General features: G+C 38.3%; 1 protein-coding gene across 1 annotated transcript in view; it reads right to left on the bottom strand.

Moving 5' to 3' along the window:
• Window positions 1–379: 379 nt before the first annotated feature.
• Window positions 380–16,944, bottom strand: part of CLN5 (CLN5 intracellular trafficking protein) — a 220,823-nt gene continuing 204,258 nt past the window's right edge. The window contains exon 4 of the mRNA XM_044072902.1: window positions 380–1,058. Within this exon, the coding sequence (XP_043928837.1) occupies window positions 559–1,058 (500 nt within the window). The 3' untranslated portion in view covers window positions 380–558. The remainder of the gene's footprint in view (window positions 1,059–16,944) is intronic.

Genomic DNA, 16,944 nt, shown 5'->3' with positions numbered 1-16,944 from the left:
ACAATCAGCACATTAAGCCAATCAACAGGCTCCTGTACTTTTGTCATTATGACATTCCCAAGTTGTATGTGTGTGTACCTAGACATATCACAGACTGTTGTCCTAGTCAATATTTGTAAAAAGCTGTGCTTGAACTGGATAAAGCAGGCAACATCAGAATGAATTATATCACACAGTTCGGTGTTGGTGGTGTGTGAATACATAAAACAGTATAAGCGTCATAAAAGTAAACGTTAGTTAATTCCTTCCAACATATACAAGTCCTCTGACAAACTACACTTTCAGTGCAACTTTGCAAAACATGGGTTAATTAGTAAAGAAACATGTTTTGAATTCTACAGAAAGGTATCACAAACAAAATAAGAACATTCTCAAAGCATAACTTTTAAAACATTCACAAAGTTTACTTGATCACACATGCAGCACACATAAATGTCTCTTGCACAATAAGATACAAAAGTCTGTAGCAGTAGCACATTATTTACAGTGTAAATTTTTGATTCAAGACTTCCCATTTCTCTCTTCAATGTAATGAAAGCAGAGTGATGGACCAGAATGCTACCCCTCAACATGAGGTAAAGGGATTTCATCATATGTTATCCGGAGATAAGGGTATTTCATCGGCAAAAACCAGTATTCAAAATTGTAATACAGATAAAATACTTTATTCAGTACTACCCTTTCCACTACTTCCAGTAAACTTACAAAAAGCTCCCTTGCAAATTGATGAGGTCTGAACGGATAGTAAAAATTTCTGATGTCTGAGGCTAGGGTTTTGTTTCCCAAAGGTCCAAAGATAGTAGAGTCATTGCCTAAAAAAGTGGGCTCTCCACTATACAGGTATATTCTGGTATAGTTGGTTTTTATTTTGTTGAGGAATGTTACACCAAGTTCTGCCATTTTCTGATAAGTGCGCTGGATAAAAGTGGAGCAGTCATAAGACTCAAACCAGACAGTTGAGTTGGGTGAAGATTCTGACTGTACTGTCCAAGTCTCATAGTAAATGCCAGTTTCATTGTCTTCCTTCACCCATTTGGCCATTTTATTGAACATGGAACCTAAGCATAAATGAAGAGCAGCAGCGATTAGTACATTGACAACAACATGGAATCAAGCAATAAAGAACAAGCAAACAACATGAGGCTATTTAAAGGTAAGGTGTAAGAAACAGGCATAAACATTTATCTCCTTTGACCAAGACCTGGTAGGGAGATAAATGTTGTTATGTTTCTTACTTACCCTACCCTTTCATAGCTCATTAAAAGAAAAAGAGGATCAGTATCAACTGCTATTCATCAATTTTAGTGGAATATCATATAATTGATGAATAGCAGTTGATACTGAATTTTATCTCCCAAGCTTCCTTCTTTAAGATGTCAAGGCAAGCAAAGGTAAAATCTATGGTCCACAAACAAACTGGCAGATCTAGACTTACAAAATCAGTTATGACATTTTATGTTAGAAATCTTTAGACAAAATTAAGTTGTCCTGGCCTGAAGCTAAGCTAGCGTAACATTTTTTTGGAATGGGGTCAGATTCCCTTTAAAAATTTGGCAAACACCATTCAGATCCAGAAGCCACCTTATTTGAGCATAAAATATTACCTCTCAACCTCTTACTGCAAGAAATCTGGACAAAGCCTAAAATAATGGGGGGGGGGGGCATTATTCAAGTTGTCTGAAGTGTATGAAGTATTCACGTTTGTGTAGTATTATGGTACAGTTATTTCACAAAAAAACAGCCATTACAGAGCATATTTCACAAAGTACAGTATTTCGAAGAGTTTACTGTGCATTTGAATGTTATTACAGGCACACATAGCAGCTTGTTCATATATAAATTATGAAAAAACATAGCAGCTTGTTCATATATAATTACAAGGGCCATATTTTTCAGTGTGTTTGGGCATAATTTGTTTGGCATGGCAGATGGATTTCAAAAACCTGGTCCACTTGTGTTTGACAATAATACTGCAGAGAACTTGAGAGTGTTTGAGCAAGAGTATGATATTTTCATACAGGCTGCATTTTCTGATAAAGATGACCATACAAAGGCATTTAGTCTGCTTAATTTAGCTAGGTCAGAAGCCATAGAAACGGAGCATTCATTTGTGTATGCACCTGCTGTCTTTGAAGGAGAGGGGGAAAACCATCATATTGTTGTACCAGCTGAGTCAAGGAAAGACCCAGAGTGCTTAAAACGTAAATTTAGAGAAATGTGTAACCCTCAAACGAATGTTACAATGGAAAGGCACTTATTTTACACAAAGGATCAAAAGCCTGTTGAAACTTTTGCAACATATATAACTGGTTTAAGAAACAAGGCTAAAATGTGTAGATTTGGTGATTTAAGGGATGAGTTGATAAAAAAACAGACGTGTGTGGTATTAAAGATGACGCACTGAGAAAGATTTTGCTTTGTGACATTGATTTAACTTTGAATAAGGCCACTGGGATTTGTCAGATATATAAGTTTACAGAAAAACACACAAATATGGTTACAAATGAGAGATGCATGCTTCCAGTAACTTTTAGAGCCAATGTTAATAGTATGTAGCATGTGGTTAAAAGAAACAGGCAAAAGCACATGGCAGCAACTGTAAACCCTGCAACATTCACTGGGAAACCCTATAGCTTTCTAGCAAATTCCAGAGTACTCACAGTCTCAGTGAAGCATGAGTGAGTCAGCAAACTCAAAGAATGGACCTCCACCCAGTTTCATTGCCAACTGTCGTAACTGTGGTGGAAGTCATGAGCTTAAAAGGGAAAATGTTTAGCTTTTGGTTAGCAATGTCACATATGTAATAAGTGGAATCATTTCAAAAGGTTTTGTAAATCAAAAGGGCCACATTCTTTTATAAAAGGGGAACAGTCAAAGAAACAAGTTGATCAATTAGAAAGCCGTGACCCTACTTTTTATGTTGATGGTGTGTCAGTGCATCATGAAACAGTCAATACAGTAGATTTTTGGGCAAAGAATGAAGTATTTTGTACTATTCATGTAAATGGAAAACCCAAAGAGTTCAAAGCTGACACAAGTTCAAAGTGCAATGTTATGTCTGCAGAAACATTTGCAAGAGATGTGCTGGTGGGAAGCTTGATTTGGCAAAGTGTTCAAAGCTTGTTGCTTATGGGGGGTGAAGAGATTCACACTGAAGGCTCAGTAGTACTTTCATGTTTCTCTGCTGGTAGAAGCTACGACTTGTTATTTTATGTGGTCAAAAGGCACGTATAATAATTATTAGGGCTCAGAGACAGTTTGAAAATGGGACTGCTTTCATTTAACAAGGAAGTCCATCATGTTAGCTTAAAAGACCACTGTGCTAATTTCACCCAATATGTTTTCTTTACCTATACTGATCTTTTTGAAGACAAACTAGGCAAGCTTCCAGCTGTGTACTCCATGAGATTAGACCCAGATGTCAGCCCAGTTGTCAGGCCAGCCCAGAAAGTTCCAGTAGCTATGCAGAAAAGAGTCAAAGCTGAACTAGACAAAATGGTGCAACAAGGTGTAATTTGTCCAGTTTATGAACCTACTGAATGGGTATCTTCCATGGTGGTATCTCATAAGCAAAGCTCAGATGATATCAGAATAGGTATTGATCCATGAGATTTGAACAAAGCACTGAAAAGACCTCATTATCCAATGCGCACAGTTGAAGAAGTTGCAGCACTGATGCCAAATGCCACTGTTTTTTCTCTTAGATGCAGAGAGTTCATTTTGGCAAATTTTGCTTGACAAGAAACCTTTGTTGCTTACTACTTTCAGTACTCCTTTGGGCAAGTACAGATTTTTGAGAATGCCATTTGGGATTAATTCTGCCAATGAAGTCTTTCAATGAGCAATCGAGCAAATTTTTTCTGGGTATCCTTGTGCTATTATAGTAGATGATCTTTAAGTTGGAGGTAATAGTGAAGCTGAGCATGACAGAAACCTCAAGTTCTGGAAAGAGCACTTCAAGTGACTCTTAAGCTGAATCCTCAGAAGTGCAAGTTCAGGTTATGAGAGGTTACTTACGTTGGTCATTTGTTTATCAATTCAGGCTTGCGGCCAGACCCTTCCAAGCTATTCTTCAGATGCCAGCTCCAGACAATGTTCAAGCCTTTCAACGTTTTCTTGGCATGGTTTAACTATCTAGGCAAGTTCATTCCATACTTAAGTCAACTAGCAGTGCCGCTTAGAGAGTTGACATGTAAAGATGTATCCTGGTCATGGTTGGAGCAACACCAGAGAGCATTTGATGTCCTGAAACAGAATTACCAGTCCACCAACTCTCAGATACTATGATGTTCACAAATCAGTTACTCTTTCCTGTGATGCTTTGAAATTTGGTCTTGGTGCAGTCATTCTTGAAAAGAGAGCCAACCTGTTGCCTATGCGTCTAGATCTCTAACCCAAAATGAAATGCAGTATGCTCAGACAGAGAAAGAGCTCTTGGCAGTTGTGTTTGCATGTTCGAAGTTCCATGATTATATTTATGGTAGAACTATCCAGATCGAAACAGACCACCGACCTCTAGTCACTATTTTGAGAAAGCCTATGCATGCAGCTCCAGCCAGATTGCAATGTGTGATGTTGAGACTGCCAAAGTACAGTTTCAATCTTGTTTACACAAAAGGCAAACATTTTTATCTTGCGGATACATTATCCAGATCACCCAGAAATACCACTGAACAGCATGAAAATGAGCAACTTGATTTTGAAGTCATGGAAATGAGTATTTTTTCTTCCACACGTCTTGACGAGTTTAGAAGTCACATAGCCTTAGGTCCTGTTTTACCAAAGCTCAACCACTTTATCAATAATTGAGGATGGCTGTCAGAGCAATCTAGTTTACCTCAAGAAGTACAACCATATTTTCCTTGCAGAGATGAGATTTTGTCTGACAATGGTATTGTTATGAAAGGTCCAAAAGTCATTGTTTCAAAGTCTTTGCAACAACAGCGTATTACTATCTTGCATTGTGGCCACCCAGGAACCAATTCTACCATAAGAAGGCCAAGAGGACTTGTATTTTGGCCTTCTATGTCACAAGACATTGAGATAGTACTTTCATCTTGTTCTGTATGCAATAGTACAAAGCCACATCAGCAGAAGGAACCACTTCAGCTAAACCAGATTCCTGAACTACCTTGGTTGACAGTAGCCAATGGCATTTTAAAATGGAATGGTCAGCGTTACTTGGTGTTAGTAGACTCTTATTCTAATTGGTTCGACACCTCCTTCCTAATCTAGCATCCAGTACTGTCATTACTAAGATGAAGCGTCATTTTGCAGTCTACAGTAGTCCGCACAAAGTTATTTCAGACAATGGCACACAGTTTACTAGCCAGCAATTCAAAAGATTTGTCGAAGAGTGGGACTTTATCCATGTTACGAGTAGTCCTGAGTACCCGCAGTCAAGTGCAGTTCAAAGTGCGAAACAGTTACTAGAGAAGTCGAAACAAGATAATAGTGATGTTTTCCTGAATCTCTTGAATCTCAGAAATATTCCTTGTGATAAACATCTTGGTTCACCTGCCCAGACAAACCAGAACCACACTACTAGTCAGCAGTAGTTTATTGGTTCCAAGTACTATGAATAACAGATAAGTATAAGCCCATATGTTAAACAAATGCCTAGCACAAAAGTCTTATTACAAGTCCAACAAACCACTCAATCCATTACGAGAAGGACAGACAGTGAGAATGCAAACGTGCAACAGTTATGATCGGATTGGAGTCGTGAAAAGTGTTTGTCCAGAGTAGAGATCATACATTGTGGAATTACAAGAGTAGAGTTTAGGCGGAATCGGAAACATTTGATGCCAGTATCTGAGCCTGTACCGCAACACCTAGCCTGTGAGAAAGACTCTTTATCTCAGAGTGAGTTATTCAGCATCCCAGTTACAAAGGACGTTCCAGCAAGTATCCCTGCTCCTGAGATGAATCACAAAGTTCCTAATATGAGTTGTTCACCGAAGACTGTCCATGTTGCTAAACTCAGTTCTGATTACAACAGTACTAGATCAGGTCATATTTCCAGACCATGTTACAGATACATGGCAACTTGGACGTAAACATTGTGTTTGGTTTTGATGTCTCTGTTATTGCATGTCTTATTCCAATGTCATTTCATTAAGGCAATCTTTTTAAGGGGAGGGATATAGATCAATATGTATGTATGCCTTTAAGAAGCTTTCTAGGGGCTTGTACAAGTCTATAAATACTGAGCACGTGCGAGCCTGACTGCCATTTTGTAGTAAGCTATTGAGATGTAAAGATGCATGTCTGTGTAGTCTGTCTATTAATCAGTTTGTTTATATTTTGCAATGCTGCTATCCATCCTGATGTGTTTCTATGTAATAAAGCACATAAACAAACTACCCCGCCTGTTTGTCACGTATACTAGAGAGGGAGGAGCTTCAATCTGCATTTTATAAATCAAACTGATGACCAAACAATTATAATGGCTTCTATTTTCCTATTTAAGAATTTATTTCCTCATCCTACTGTCACCTTTGCCACTGATATAGCTAAGAATTTCAAAATAGCAAATTTTAACTTGTAATTCTCAGTTCTAGCCAAATTTGGCTTTCCAATTGACCTTATTCTACTCAAGTACTTTACTTAATTCCCTCTACCACACTGTTTATCAGTAGTAAGTATTCTCAATCTACTGCTGTCAGCAATGGTATCAGTCAAGGATACCCACTGTCTCCATATTCGTTTAATTTGTATATTGAATCTCTTCTTTTATATCTTGGAACCTTTTCTTGAGTAAATTTCCCTGCTTTAAAAAAAAACATGATACCTCGTACAACATTTGCCAATGATATCAATATCTTATTTCCTTCTACTACATTTACAGATGACATCAATATCTATTTCCACTCTCCTATCGGTGGTATTCCAAAAATTATAACCTCTATTGAGATATTTGCTGTTTTTTCTAAATACAGTTTACACATATAGAAACCTGCACATTTTTCCCCTTTTCTTTGACTATAAATTTTACGATCCCTATCCATGCCTCAAATTAAAATACTCAGGGGTAGTGCTGTCTGTTATACAGAAAATAGTGCTGTGAGAACTAACACTTCAGGGAGGGGGAATTTAGACACACACATAGTAAGACCTTTCTACTAAAGATATAGCATGGTATGCCTATATAATGACATGCCAAGATGAGCCATTTCATATGCAAATGATGATATCAAAGACGGTTGCCAGATTCAGAAATGCACAAAATTTGCTAAATGAACTGTGGAAATCACGTATTCTAAATGCCAAAATTTTCTGGTGTACTGAGGTATTGCTTACTCTAAGACAGTAGGAGTATCTACTGTAATAATCAGCTGCCTTGGGAGCCAGTACCTACAATGTTGCTAAGTTCCACCCTCGCCAGTGCAGAAGTCTCTGCCAGCAGCTGATATACCATCATCTCCATGACTGGAAGATTGTCCACCAATGCTGTCTAATGGCTCTAATAGCATCCAGTATATGAACTGGAAGGGCTTCCACTCCATCAACTGCAAGCTAGTGTGGTAAGCACTGGATATTATATACAATATCTCTGTCCACAATCCAGGTAGTACCAAAGACTGCACTCCAAATTATACCTATGTACTCCAAAATACTTATGTTTTAATTTCATTCATTGCTTTGTTACAACACCTTGCTCAAATGTTATTATTATGTCTTCTATATTACTGTGTTTTTAGTAGTTTTGAAAATTGTATTGTGCTTAACTTTGTTGATATTAGCGTTGTAATAATTGTATATGGAGCTTTTCTCCCCGGACCTCCATTGAAAACGGGCTCATTTTGGCCCAATGGACTTCCAGTTAACAAACTGCAAACAAATAAATAAATAAAATAAAATAAAATAAAGATTCCTACATTTGGCACATATGCGAACCATATACTTCAAGTGGGGTGACTTTCTACAGCGTCATCTAATTGACAGGTGCGCACATTGCCACCCACAGAGTCCCTGATCATCTGATTATATGAACATAGATAACAGACTACTCACAGTTACGTGCTGCAGGTGATGCTGTATGTGACTTGGAACTATGGCTGATAATCTGCATCTGCAGCCCCCAGATCAGGGCAGAGATGGTGTTAACACCAAACTGTGGCACACATGGAACAGCTTTGAACATGTGTTCAAATTACTGAAGTTCTGTTTCCACTGTCAAGATGCATTTGGTGGGGCACTGCAGTACACTCTGAACATGTACAGCAAGCTATCTGTGGTCTCTGCCATGCTACATAACATCCTGCATGCTGGTACAAAAGCATTTACAATGTGGGGACACCATAACACTGCCTGACATTCCTGTGACAGCTGTGAAGGATGAGCAAGGGAAGGAGTCATCAGGGAACCTGATCTGATGGCATTCCGTGTGAAGGAGGGACAAGCAAAATACATCATGGCAGTGGTAAAGAGGTGGTATCTGGTCCACAACTATGGGCCATGACAAGATAAATAAGTAATAAAACTTTTACATGCTGGATTGTGCCACACTGGTAATGTGTTTGGCCTTTACTTGTGATAATCACTGATGTGGGTTCAAATCCCACCTCTGCATATATGACCTGTACAAACTTGTTAAATGGATTGACAGACGTGCAGATGTTGCTTGGCCATATGGTTTATCTATGAACCATGCTATGCATTGAATGCACTGACTGGCCACTCCATGTATCACATATTACCATACTCACATAGGGCAAGTCATCATCATTTGTACAGTTGGAGTGGGGCACAGCAATTTTGTCATTTAGGTTTCTGGTATTCAGAACTGCTAACTTGATACTATTCATATTGGAATGTGCTATGTTGGGATGTCCATCAGGTGATCTCTGCCTAAAAAAGGCACCGTGGAGGTAGCAAAGGTTTTAGCCAGTATGCGAAAAACTAAGGAACTAAAGGTGCAGACCATTCCTGGCATGGTAGGAGAGGGGTGTCTATTAACCATTTCATCCCATGCAGAGAGACACAGGATCTCCTTGAATGATAATCAATTTACAACCCAATTATTTCATCCTTGAATTTAGGCATAATTTTTGGTGAAGGCAGAATGCTACCAATGCCAGAGGTTTACGTTTTTGAAGACGTAAGCACAAGACACAACATCTCTCTCCATCTTCTCCAAGGTGGAAATGCTTAACATCATTTGCCATCACATAGGCAACTACAAGTTCATAATCATGTCTAAGGTGCCACAGGGACCTAAGGCCCCTAGTGATTTCTCTAATCCTACAACCAGAAAGGCAGCTGTCATTCCATCCTCTGCCATCATGATGAGTATTGTGTATATATGTCTTACAATGGTTGCCTCCCAGTAACAGGTGGTTTAGTATTAGTAGTTTGACTATGTGGCTGAGATAAGCTAGTAGGAAGCTTATGCAAGCATTTTGTCTTACCTCACTGTATGTAAAGAGTGTTGATATGGAACTCTGGGAATGTAGCATTATTGTGGTGTTGTTTACTGACTGCTTATGGGGCAAAAAAACGATTAATCAGTAAACATGAGGCAGTTGTGACACTGCCTCAGAAAATCAAGTGATACTAGGCTGTCTAAGGATGAGGTTAAAGCATTCTGGGACTACATGGAGACGGGTAGCATTTTTTTCCAGGTCAATTAACAGAACAGATAAAAGCTAACAGAATGTACACACAGCATGGGTGTAAAATAAGTGCAAATCTGTGACATTTGAGGACATGCAATTTATATGCAAGTTTAATTACAACAGTAATGGGAAATCTGGCTATACCAACAGTTATCTAAGGGTCCTCAGTATTTTGGGTTAATGTAACACAGTGGGAGAGCAAATTAATTTAAGGGGAGTGCCCTCACAAAATACTTTCGTGCTTACTAACAAGAGTCAATGAAAGACTAGGGATTTTGTGGTTAAATTGTGGCTGAAAAATCTATAGTTCCACTGGGATGTGTTGGTAAAGAAAATTTAATTCCTATGACTCACCAAGAGAGACAGCTTTTGTTTTTTCTCCCAAGAAGAACTTTTAATATGCAAGGGGAAAACTTTTAAGACATTACAATCAAAAGAAAACAACATCAGAAATACAAGGAGTGTGTCTTTCTAACACAGTTGAGTATGTTGTGATGAGCTTCCTTTGGAAAAGTTCCAGGAAATAAACATTATATCTGACACAACCATGTTCTGTAAGAACTTTAATCTTAATATTTCACTTGCAATTTAGTGCCATTAAATGGCTTGTACAATTAAAAATTCTAGCCTACAGCAACACTTTCTTGAGGATGAATGTAACAGTTGATCACTTTCAAGTGTCTGTGAATATTGTGCCATGTCCATAAGAATAAAAATAACCTCAATATCCCTTAAAGGGCAAAATAATTTTTGTTTGAGCATGTATCCCTTGATGACCTATTTGTCCAGTGATTGAATACAACACTACAGTCATCTTCTAGAATGTACTTCTCTTCCAACAGCAACATTTGCTGGCTTTTACTCTTTTGAATTCTGGACTGGTTGAATATACATTATTAAGAGTCTCCAAAGATCACCCTTTCAGTAAACACACTATAACAACTACACAACAGAACCACTCCTCAAGGGATAAAACTTCAATTCTCACATCCCTTTTCATCAGAACATTCATTCCTGACTTCTGTCCTCTTCCTTGAGTATATCAGAGCTAGTAAAAATCCTTTCCTGATCAACACCACATCCTCATCAGTATGCCTACTGCTACATTAATATGCCTACTGCTACATTAATCTTGTCCAAATCTTTTAAGCGTATTAGAATTTTTGTCTTTTCATTGGAGACATGACTTCTTAAACATTTATTAGGAGGGAAATATGAGACTAATTTGTGTCAATGCAGGTATACTTCTCTCAAAACTTTCTACATGTAACATCCCTTGCAACGAAAACCTTAATGTTTCATCTCCTAAGTCTATTATATGAACTTTGAAGGGGAATTTGCTCATGGTGGAGAGGAACTGTTTGTGTTCCAATTCTTTTCTAACAATAACATTTTGTAAACAAATTAAAATCACAACTCTGCAATAATAAACAAAAAGAAAAGGCAAAAAACAATAGCTAACTTAAGAAATTCTTATGTTGTACCTCTATAAACGGGGTCTTATGGCTGGAAACTACAGCTCTCTCTACATGACTGCAAGCAATGAAAGGGAAAATCCTCTTGGTATTACGGGTCATGGAACTCACAGTTACATGTTCCAAAATGCATTTGAAAATGCTGAATGTTGGCATGTACTGAACTGTAGCAGTGGTGGTTAAAAATGTGCGGCTTAGTAAAATAGGAAGTATGAGGCAACTAGCATGAACAAATTACAGAAAGTATGCTGCAGCGGTCAATAAATGAAGACAGTAAACCTTCAATGCATTTACAATATAACTAACCAAGGTTTATAGGTGGCGAGTAATATACTGCTCCTTTCCTAATTTAATTTTTCACATTCCTACCTATGTTTGGTACTAAAGGTGCTTAAAGACAGGCACTGAACAGTACATACATCATACTCCATATGGAAACTGCTGCTACTATTAATAGGATATTTCTAAATATATTACTGCCTCTGGAAAAACAATATTTTGACAGTTTATATAGTACAGAATAGTTGAAACATTCCTGCTTTGCAGTTTATACTGCCTAGCTGTTTATCTTTACGCTTACAAATATGAGATGAACTGACATGTACGCAGCACTGCTCTAGTGTTTATGCATTAGTAGACTGCTATTTGACGAAAAGTATTATTTTACCTGGGATAATAAAACTAATGATTTCTGCCCTGCAGGTGAACCAAGCATCAATAAAAAAATCTTGATTATAGTAAATAAAATTATCTGAAACAATTTTAATCAGAGTAAAATTTCTGAGAATCCAAGAAAAATTGCAAATTGTTGTACCTTATTGCAGCCTACATGAGACAACTGGAGTGGGAAAAGGTTTGGAGATCTCAGAGTTAGTATATATTGTTTAGAAATGTGGGGGGTGCACTTGTTGATTTAACAGATCTGTTTCTGTATGCTGCCATGTTTCTTGCTGCAGTGTTTTGCTGCAAATTCAAATGTGCTGCTCCCATGAACAGTTACTAAAAACTAATGGCAATGTAACAATACCTTATCCTAGCTATTACTGCTCCAAGTCCAGCATGCATGTTAGAAACTGCCAATTGTTTAATACAATTAAACAACATATTCATAGCTGCACCATACATTGATCTTTTATATTTTTTATAGTGATGCTGTCACCTTCTCCTTTTAGCATAATGCATTATTGCAACTTGTAGTATAGGATGCCTCAAAAGGTCCAAACATCACATCCTTAGTTTTGAGTCAGTGCTTTACACAGCACCTAATACAACAGAAACAGGTCAACTCCACAGCACAGAGACATGAGGAAGTGACTACAATCCAGACGATCTTGGTTAGACTAGTAGTGTAGACAATGCAGAAGCTAGATGGGGAAAAGAATACATGAAGAGGCTTCACTTGCCTTTTTTTTTGCACTTTTTCCTGTTCCGACCATCTAGTCGGTCTTAAACCCCCTCCTTGTCAACTGGCCCATTCAATTCTCAGGGGCCTTCATTCAGACAGCCATTGGGTGGTTAGAGCTTTTTCCTTTAAGCCCTAGCCTTCCTCTGCAAACAGTCAGGAAGGAGATATGGAATGGGCTGAAACCAGAGATTGGTACTTCACTTCAGTAAGGGTTGTTCCCTCTAAGCAGCTCTGCCAGTTTCCCCATTCTCTGCCAAGGTAAACATACCACCCCTTATGCTCTTGGATGTGTGACATCTATCCCATCTATTGAGAGAAGTAAGCAGTACATGTCCCCTCACTTTTCCCTTTCCCTGGCTGTCTCCTCCAGTGCTGGGGCCACTACTCGATCCCTCCTCATCACATGGGTTGCAGTCAGGGCTTCATCCCTTTACACCACAGAGGCAGGCTAAGTCTTCACCTACTTGACCCTGTGCATACTTGGGGGTGTGGATAGGTTTGACTTCCGGGGGGACTGTGAGCTGCAGTACTATGCTCACCCATAAGGCATGGACTGACATCAAAACACAGGCAAGGATTTCCCTTGTAGGCCTTACTACACCCCCTACCTCATATGTACACAAGGAGGACTGATTAGGTAATAAAAAATCCCCAACCAGGCCAGCAGTATGATAGCCCTGCTCTCATGCGTCTCTCCTGGTGCAGTGGCAATTTGCACCACTGCTGCATCTATGGGCTTTTCTCAGGAAGGGTCTCTCTCACTCCCTCCCACTGAAACATACCCAGGGGTCTGGTATACTACTGCACAAGAAGCCCTGTGGATGGAGATACTGGAAGCAGTTGGGACAAACCTGAAATCACTGACACATTATATGTAAAAAATGGGGGGAAATGAATACAGTAGGCATGACTGCTGTACATCAAATTAATTATCTAGGTGTTTTGTGGCTATCTACATCTTTGAAACTGGGGGTTAGAATGGGGTTTACAAGTATATCACATGTGACCCTGTCACAATCAGGCTTATTACTGCAAAACCTCAGGAAATCAAACAATATTTTAGCTTTTTTGAATTAACATGTACCCTACTACATTTAATATATTTTACACAACTTCTTAAAAGTTTAAACAGCTATTTTCTTCACTTAGTATAGTGAAATATGCTGATGAAGCATCAAATGACTGTATTTAAGCCAGTACCATACAACACCCAAGTAAAAATAGAAAAGAAAAGGCAGACATGGCTGCAGCCAACTGTTGGTTAAAATTACCTTTAACCTCATGCTATGTGGTGCCATACGTAACACATAGAACATTGTGTAAGCAATCTTTTTTTTTTTTTTTGCTTCAGATAACCATAATATCTAGCACTTTTTTTTTTTTTTTTACTTTTTGAGACTTACAAATTTTCAATAAAAGTTTTTAAGCTAAATTTGTGGAACACAAGGAAATAAAAATCCCTTGACAAAACTTTTCAGAAAAAAAGAAACTAACAGCAAGTCCAAACAAAATGTTTCATTAAACGTTTAAAGCTCTTTCAGAGTAAATCATTTAACTGTTATCTGATGCATAACCAAACACATTGCTTTGGCAATTTAAAGAAACACACATTAGCTTTCCCTTAACACGTTAACAACAAAACATGACTGAGTAACAACAAGTATTAAAACACTATAGGACACAATCATTATTTCTATCTGAAGAAAATTTGTGGTATTCTTATTCTGAATTCACCGTCTCTCCTCCCTATGATTCACCATGATATGTACAAGTACTGTTTTTAAATTCAGAGGAAAAACTCAACAGAACAAACTGCATCCAGGAAGTAACCAATGCAAATGTAAAATAACTGATGTACATTAGTTATTTATTTTATTTATTTATTTATTTTGACATTTGTTAACCAGATATGTTCGACTAAGTATGTGCCCTTTTTCAGCGAAGGCCCGTGGAGAAAATCTCCATACAGAACAAATATTATTCAGAGATAACACAAAGTACAGAAAACATCAATACCATGACAAAGTACAGCAGTAACTATAGATACATTAAAATCTCAACATACAGTACAGAATTAATAGGTGTACAAGCAGAAAAAAACAAATAAATCAGTTTGCAAGCTCTGATGCAAAGAAAATATGAAATAGGAATATGAATTAATATAATTTTTTCTGAAATAAAACAGAAGTGTAGTACAGGGGTAGAACAGGTAGGTACAAAGAGGAAGAGAAAGCCTAAAAAAGAGTAGATAGAGTACTTGCCAATGATACTGTGAAGGAAGAAGACAGAGATGAGTCACAGGGGGCAGATGGGCATGTGGATAAGAGGACAGAGGAATAGAAATCATACCTGAATAGCATCATATACAGGGGAAAGAATTGGAAGAGATAGAAGCAAGAAGGAGAAATGGGAGCAGAGTAAAGTAGAGCATTAGGAATAAAGATAAAGGAGTGAGATGGGGAGACTGGCAGGTGAAATAATCACAGCAAGTGAGAAGAGTGGGACAAGTGTAGGGGCTGTGAGTAGTTATGTTGGGTTTTGGCAGCAGCAGAGCCATGAGTTCTATAGAGACTCTTTTAATGCCTTTTTGAAGTTGAGGGTGTTGGTTATAGTTCTGATGATAAGAGGTAGTTTGTTCCAAGCCTTGGCAATGGAGTAGTTGTATAGGTGTTGGCCGATTATTCTTTTGGGCTTGAGGATTTCCAAAAGAAACTGGTCAGAGCTCCGGACAGAGTGATTAGGAGTACAGAAGGCGATAAGGGATGAGATGGTGGAGCAGGAGGTAGGTTTGTTAATAATGCAGTGAGTAAGGAGCAGTTGAGCTAGGTAGAGTTGGCGTGGGAGTTCAAGCCAGTTTAGGGATTTAACAGCAAGGCAATGGTGTGAATTGTAGGGTTGGTTAACAGTGAATTTAGCAAATTTATTGTAAGATAGTTCAAGTTTACACTTTAGAGAGGAAATTAGGTTGGTTAGGTTAGGTTAGGTTAGGATAGGAGAGGAGAGGCATAAAGTAGACTGGAAAGAAGATAAGCATAGGCAAGAGAAAGTCTGGAGTCCTTAGTGAGGAATTTTTGTGCTTCTATACAGTAAGCCTAGTTTTTGGTGTTTTTTAATGCAATTTTGGACATGTAGGTCAAATTTTAATTGATTATCTATGATAACAGCCAGGAGGTTGGTTTGTGATTCAACATTTATTACAGTATTGTCAAGAGATGAGATAGCGAATGAAAATTTAAGATGAGTGAGAGATTTTGGGATAAATAACAGAAGTTTAGTTTTCTTGGGATTGAGTATGAGTTGATTGTCAGTTAGCCACCTTTCTAAAGAGTTGAAAGAGTTTTGGGTTATAGTAAGGAGGAGTGAGGGTTTGTCAGAGATGCAGATAATAGTGAAGTCATCCGCATATTGTATGAGGGAGGCTTGAGAACAGACAGTATGGAGACAGATGGTGAAGGTGTTAAATAGAAGTGGTCTGAGAATGGAACCTTGAGGTACACCAGTATTAATCAGAAGGAAGTGGACAAAGAGAGAGAGCCACACAATGGACTCCTGTCTGTTGGAAAGATAGCTTGAGAACCATTTAATTGTAGGGTTGGAGAGACCAAGATCAGACATTTTACTAAGAAGCTTGGGGTGGGAGACAGAATCAAAGGCTTTGGAGAGGTCTAGGAATGGACAGGATACTAGGTTAGTATTGTCTCTGGCTTGAAAGATAGTATGAGTGAAGGAGATTAGAGCAGACCTAGTACAAAGGTTAGGGCAGAAGCCATGCTGGGTAGGAGAGAGTAGATTTTACTGTAGAAGATAAATCTGTTTATGTACACATTTTTTCAAGTATTTTAGACAGGGGGCAAGATTGCTATGAGCCTGTAGTTTGACAGGTCAGTGGATTTCCCTCCTTTGTGAATAGGTATAGTGTAGAATTATTTCCAGATAGAGGGACTGTAGATTCTTGTATAGGTCTGTTGATAAAAATAGAGACAGGGTAGGCAATAGAGCTAGTGGCTAATTTTAGGAAGACTGGTGATATATTATCTGCAGAAGGACAGCAGGACTTCAGTTCAATTACTAGTGATTTAATATAGGCTGTAGGGACAGGTTTGAGTGAGAAGGTAGGTTTATGATTAGAAGGACAGAAAGGAATAGTGGGACTGGAAGCAAGACTATTCTGGGTTAGCTTTTTAATGGAGTTGATGAAATAAGAGTTGAGTGGCAGTTTCTAGTGCAGAATTGTTTGGGCAAGGGGTGGGTATACTGGGACTAGCAGGGTGAAGAATCTTATTTATGATGTTCCAAAATTTTTATGATTGTTGTGGTGGTCTGTTTGAGGCTTTAGGTAGAAGTCTTTTTATCATTACTGACTTGTATTTTAGTGAGGTCATGGAGTTCTTTATAGGTTTGTTGGTGAGAGGGGGATTTAGTCTTTAGCCAGTTCTTCCATGCA

This window comes from Protopterus annectens, chromosome 5.part1 (assembly GCF_019279795.1).
Source record: "Protopterus annectens isolate FY-2018-M chromosome 5.part1, PAN1.0, whole genome shotgun sequence".
In the NCBI taxonomy this organism is placed as follows: Eukaryota; Metazoa; Chordata; order Ceratodontiformes; family Protopteridae; genus Protopterus; species Protopterus annectens.
The sequence above is the reverse complement of the archived record's forward strand: the minus strand, read 5'-3'. Positions and strand labels throughout refer to the sequence as shown.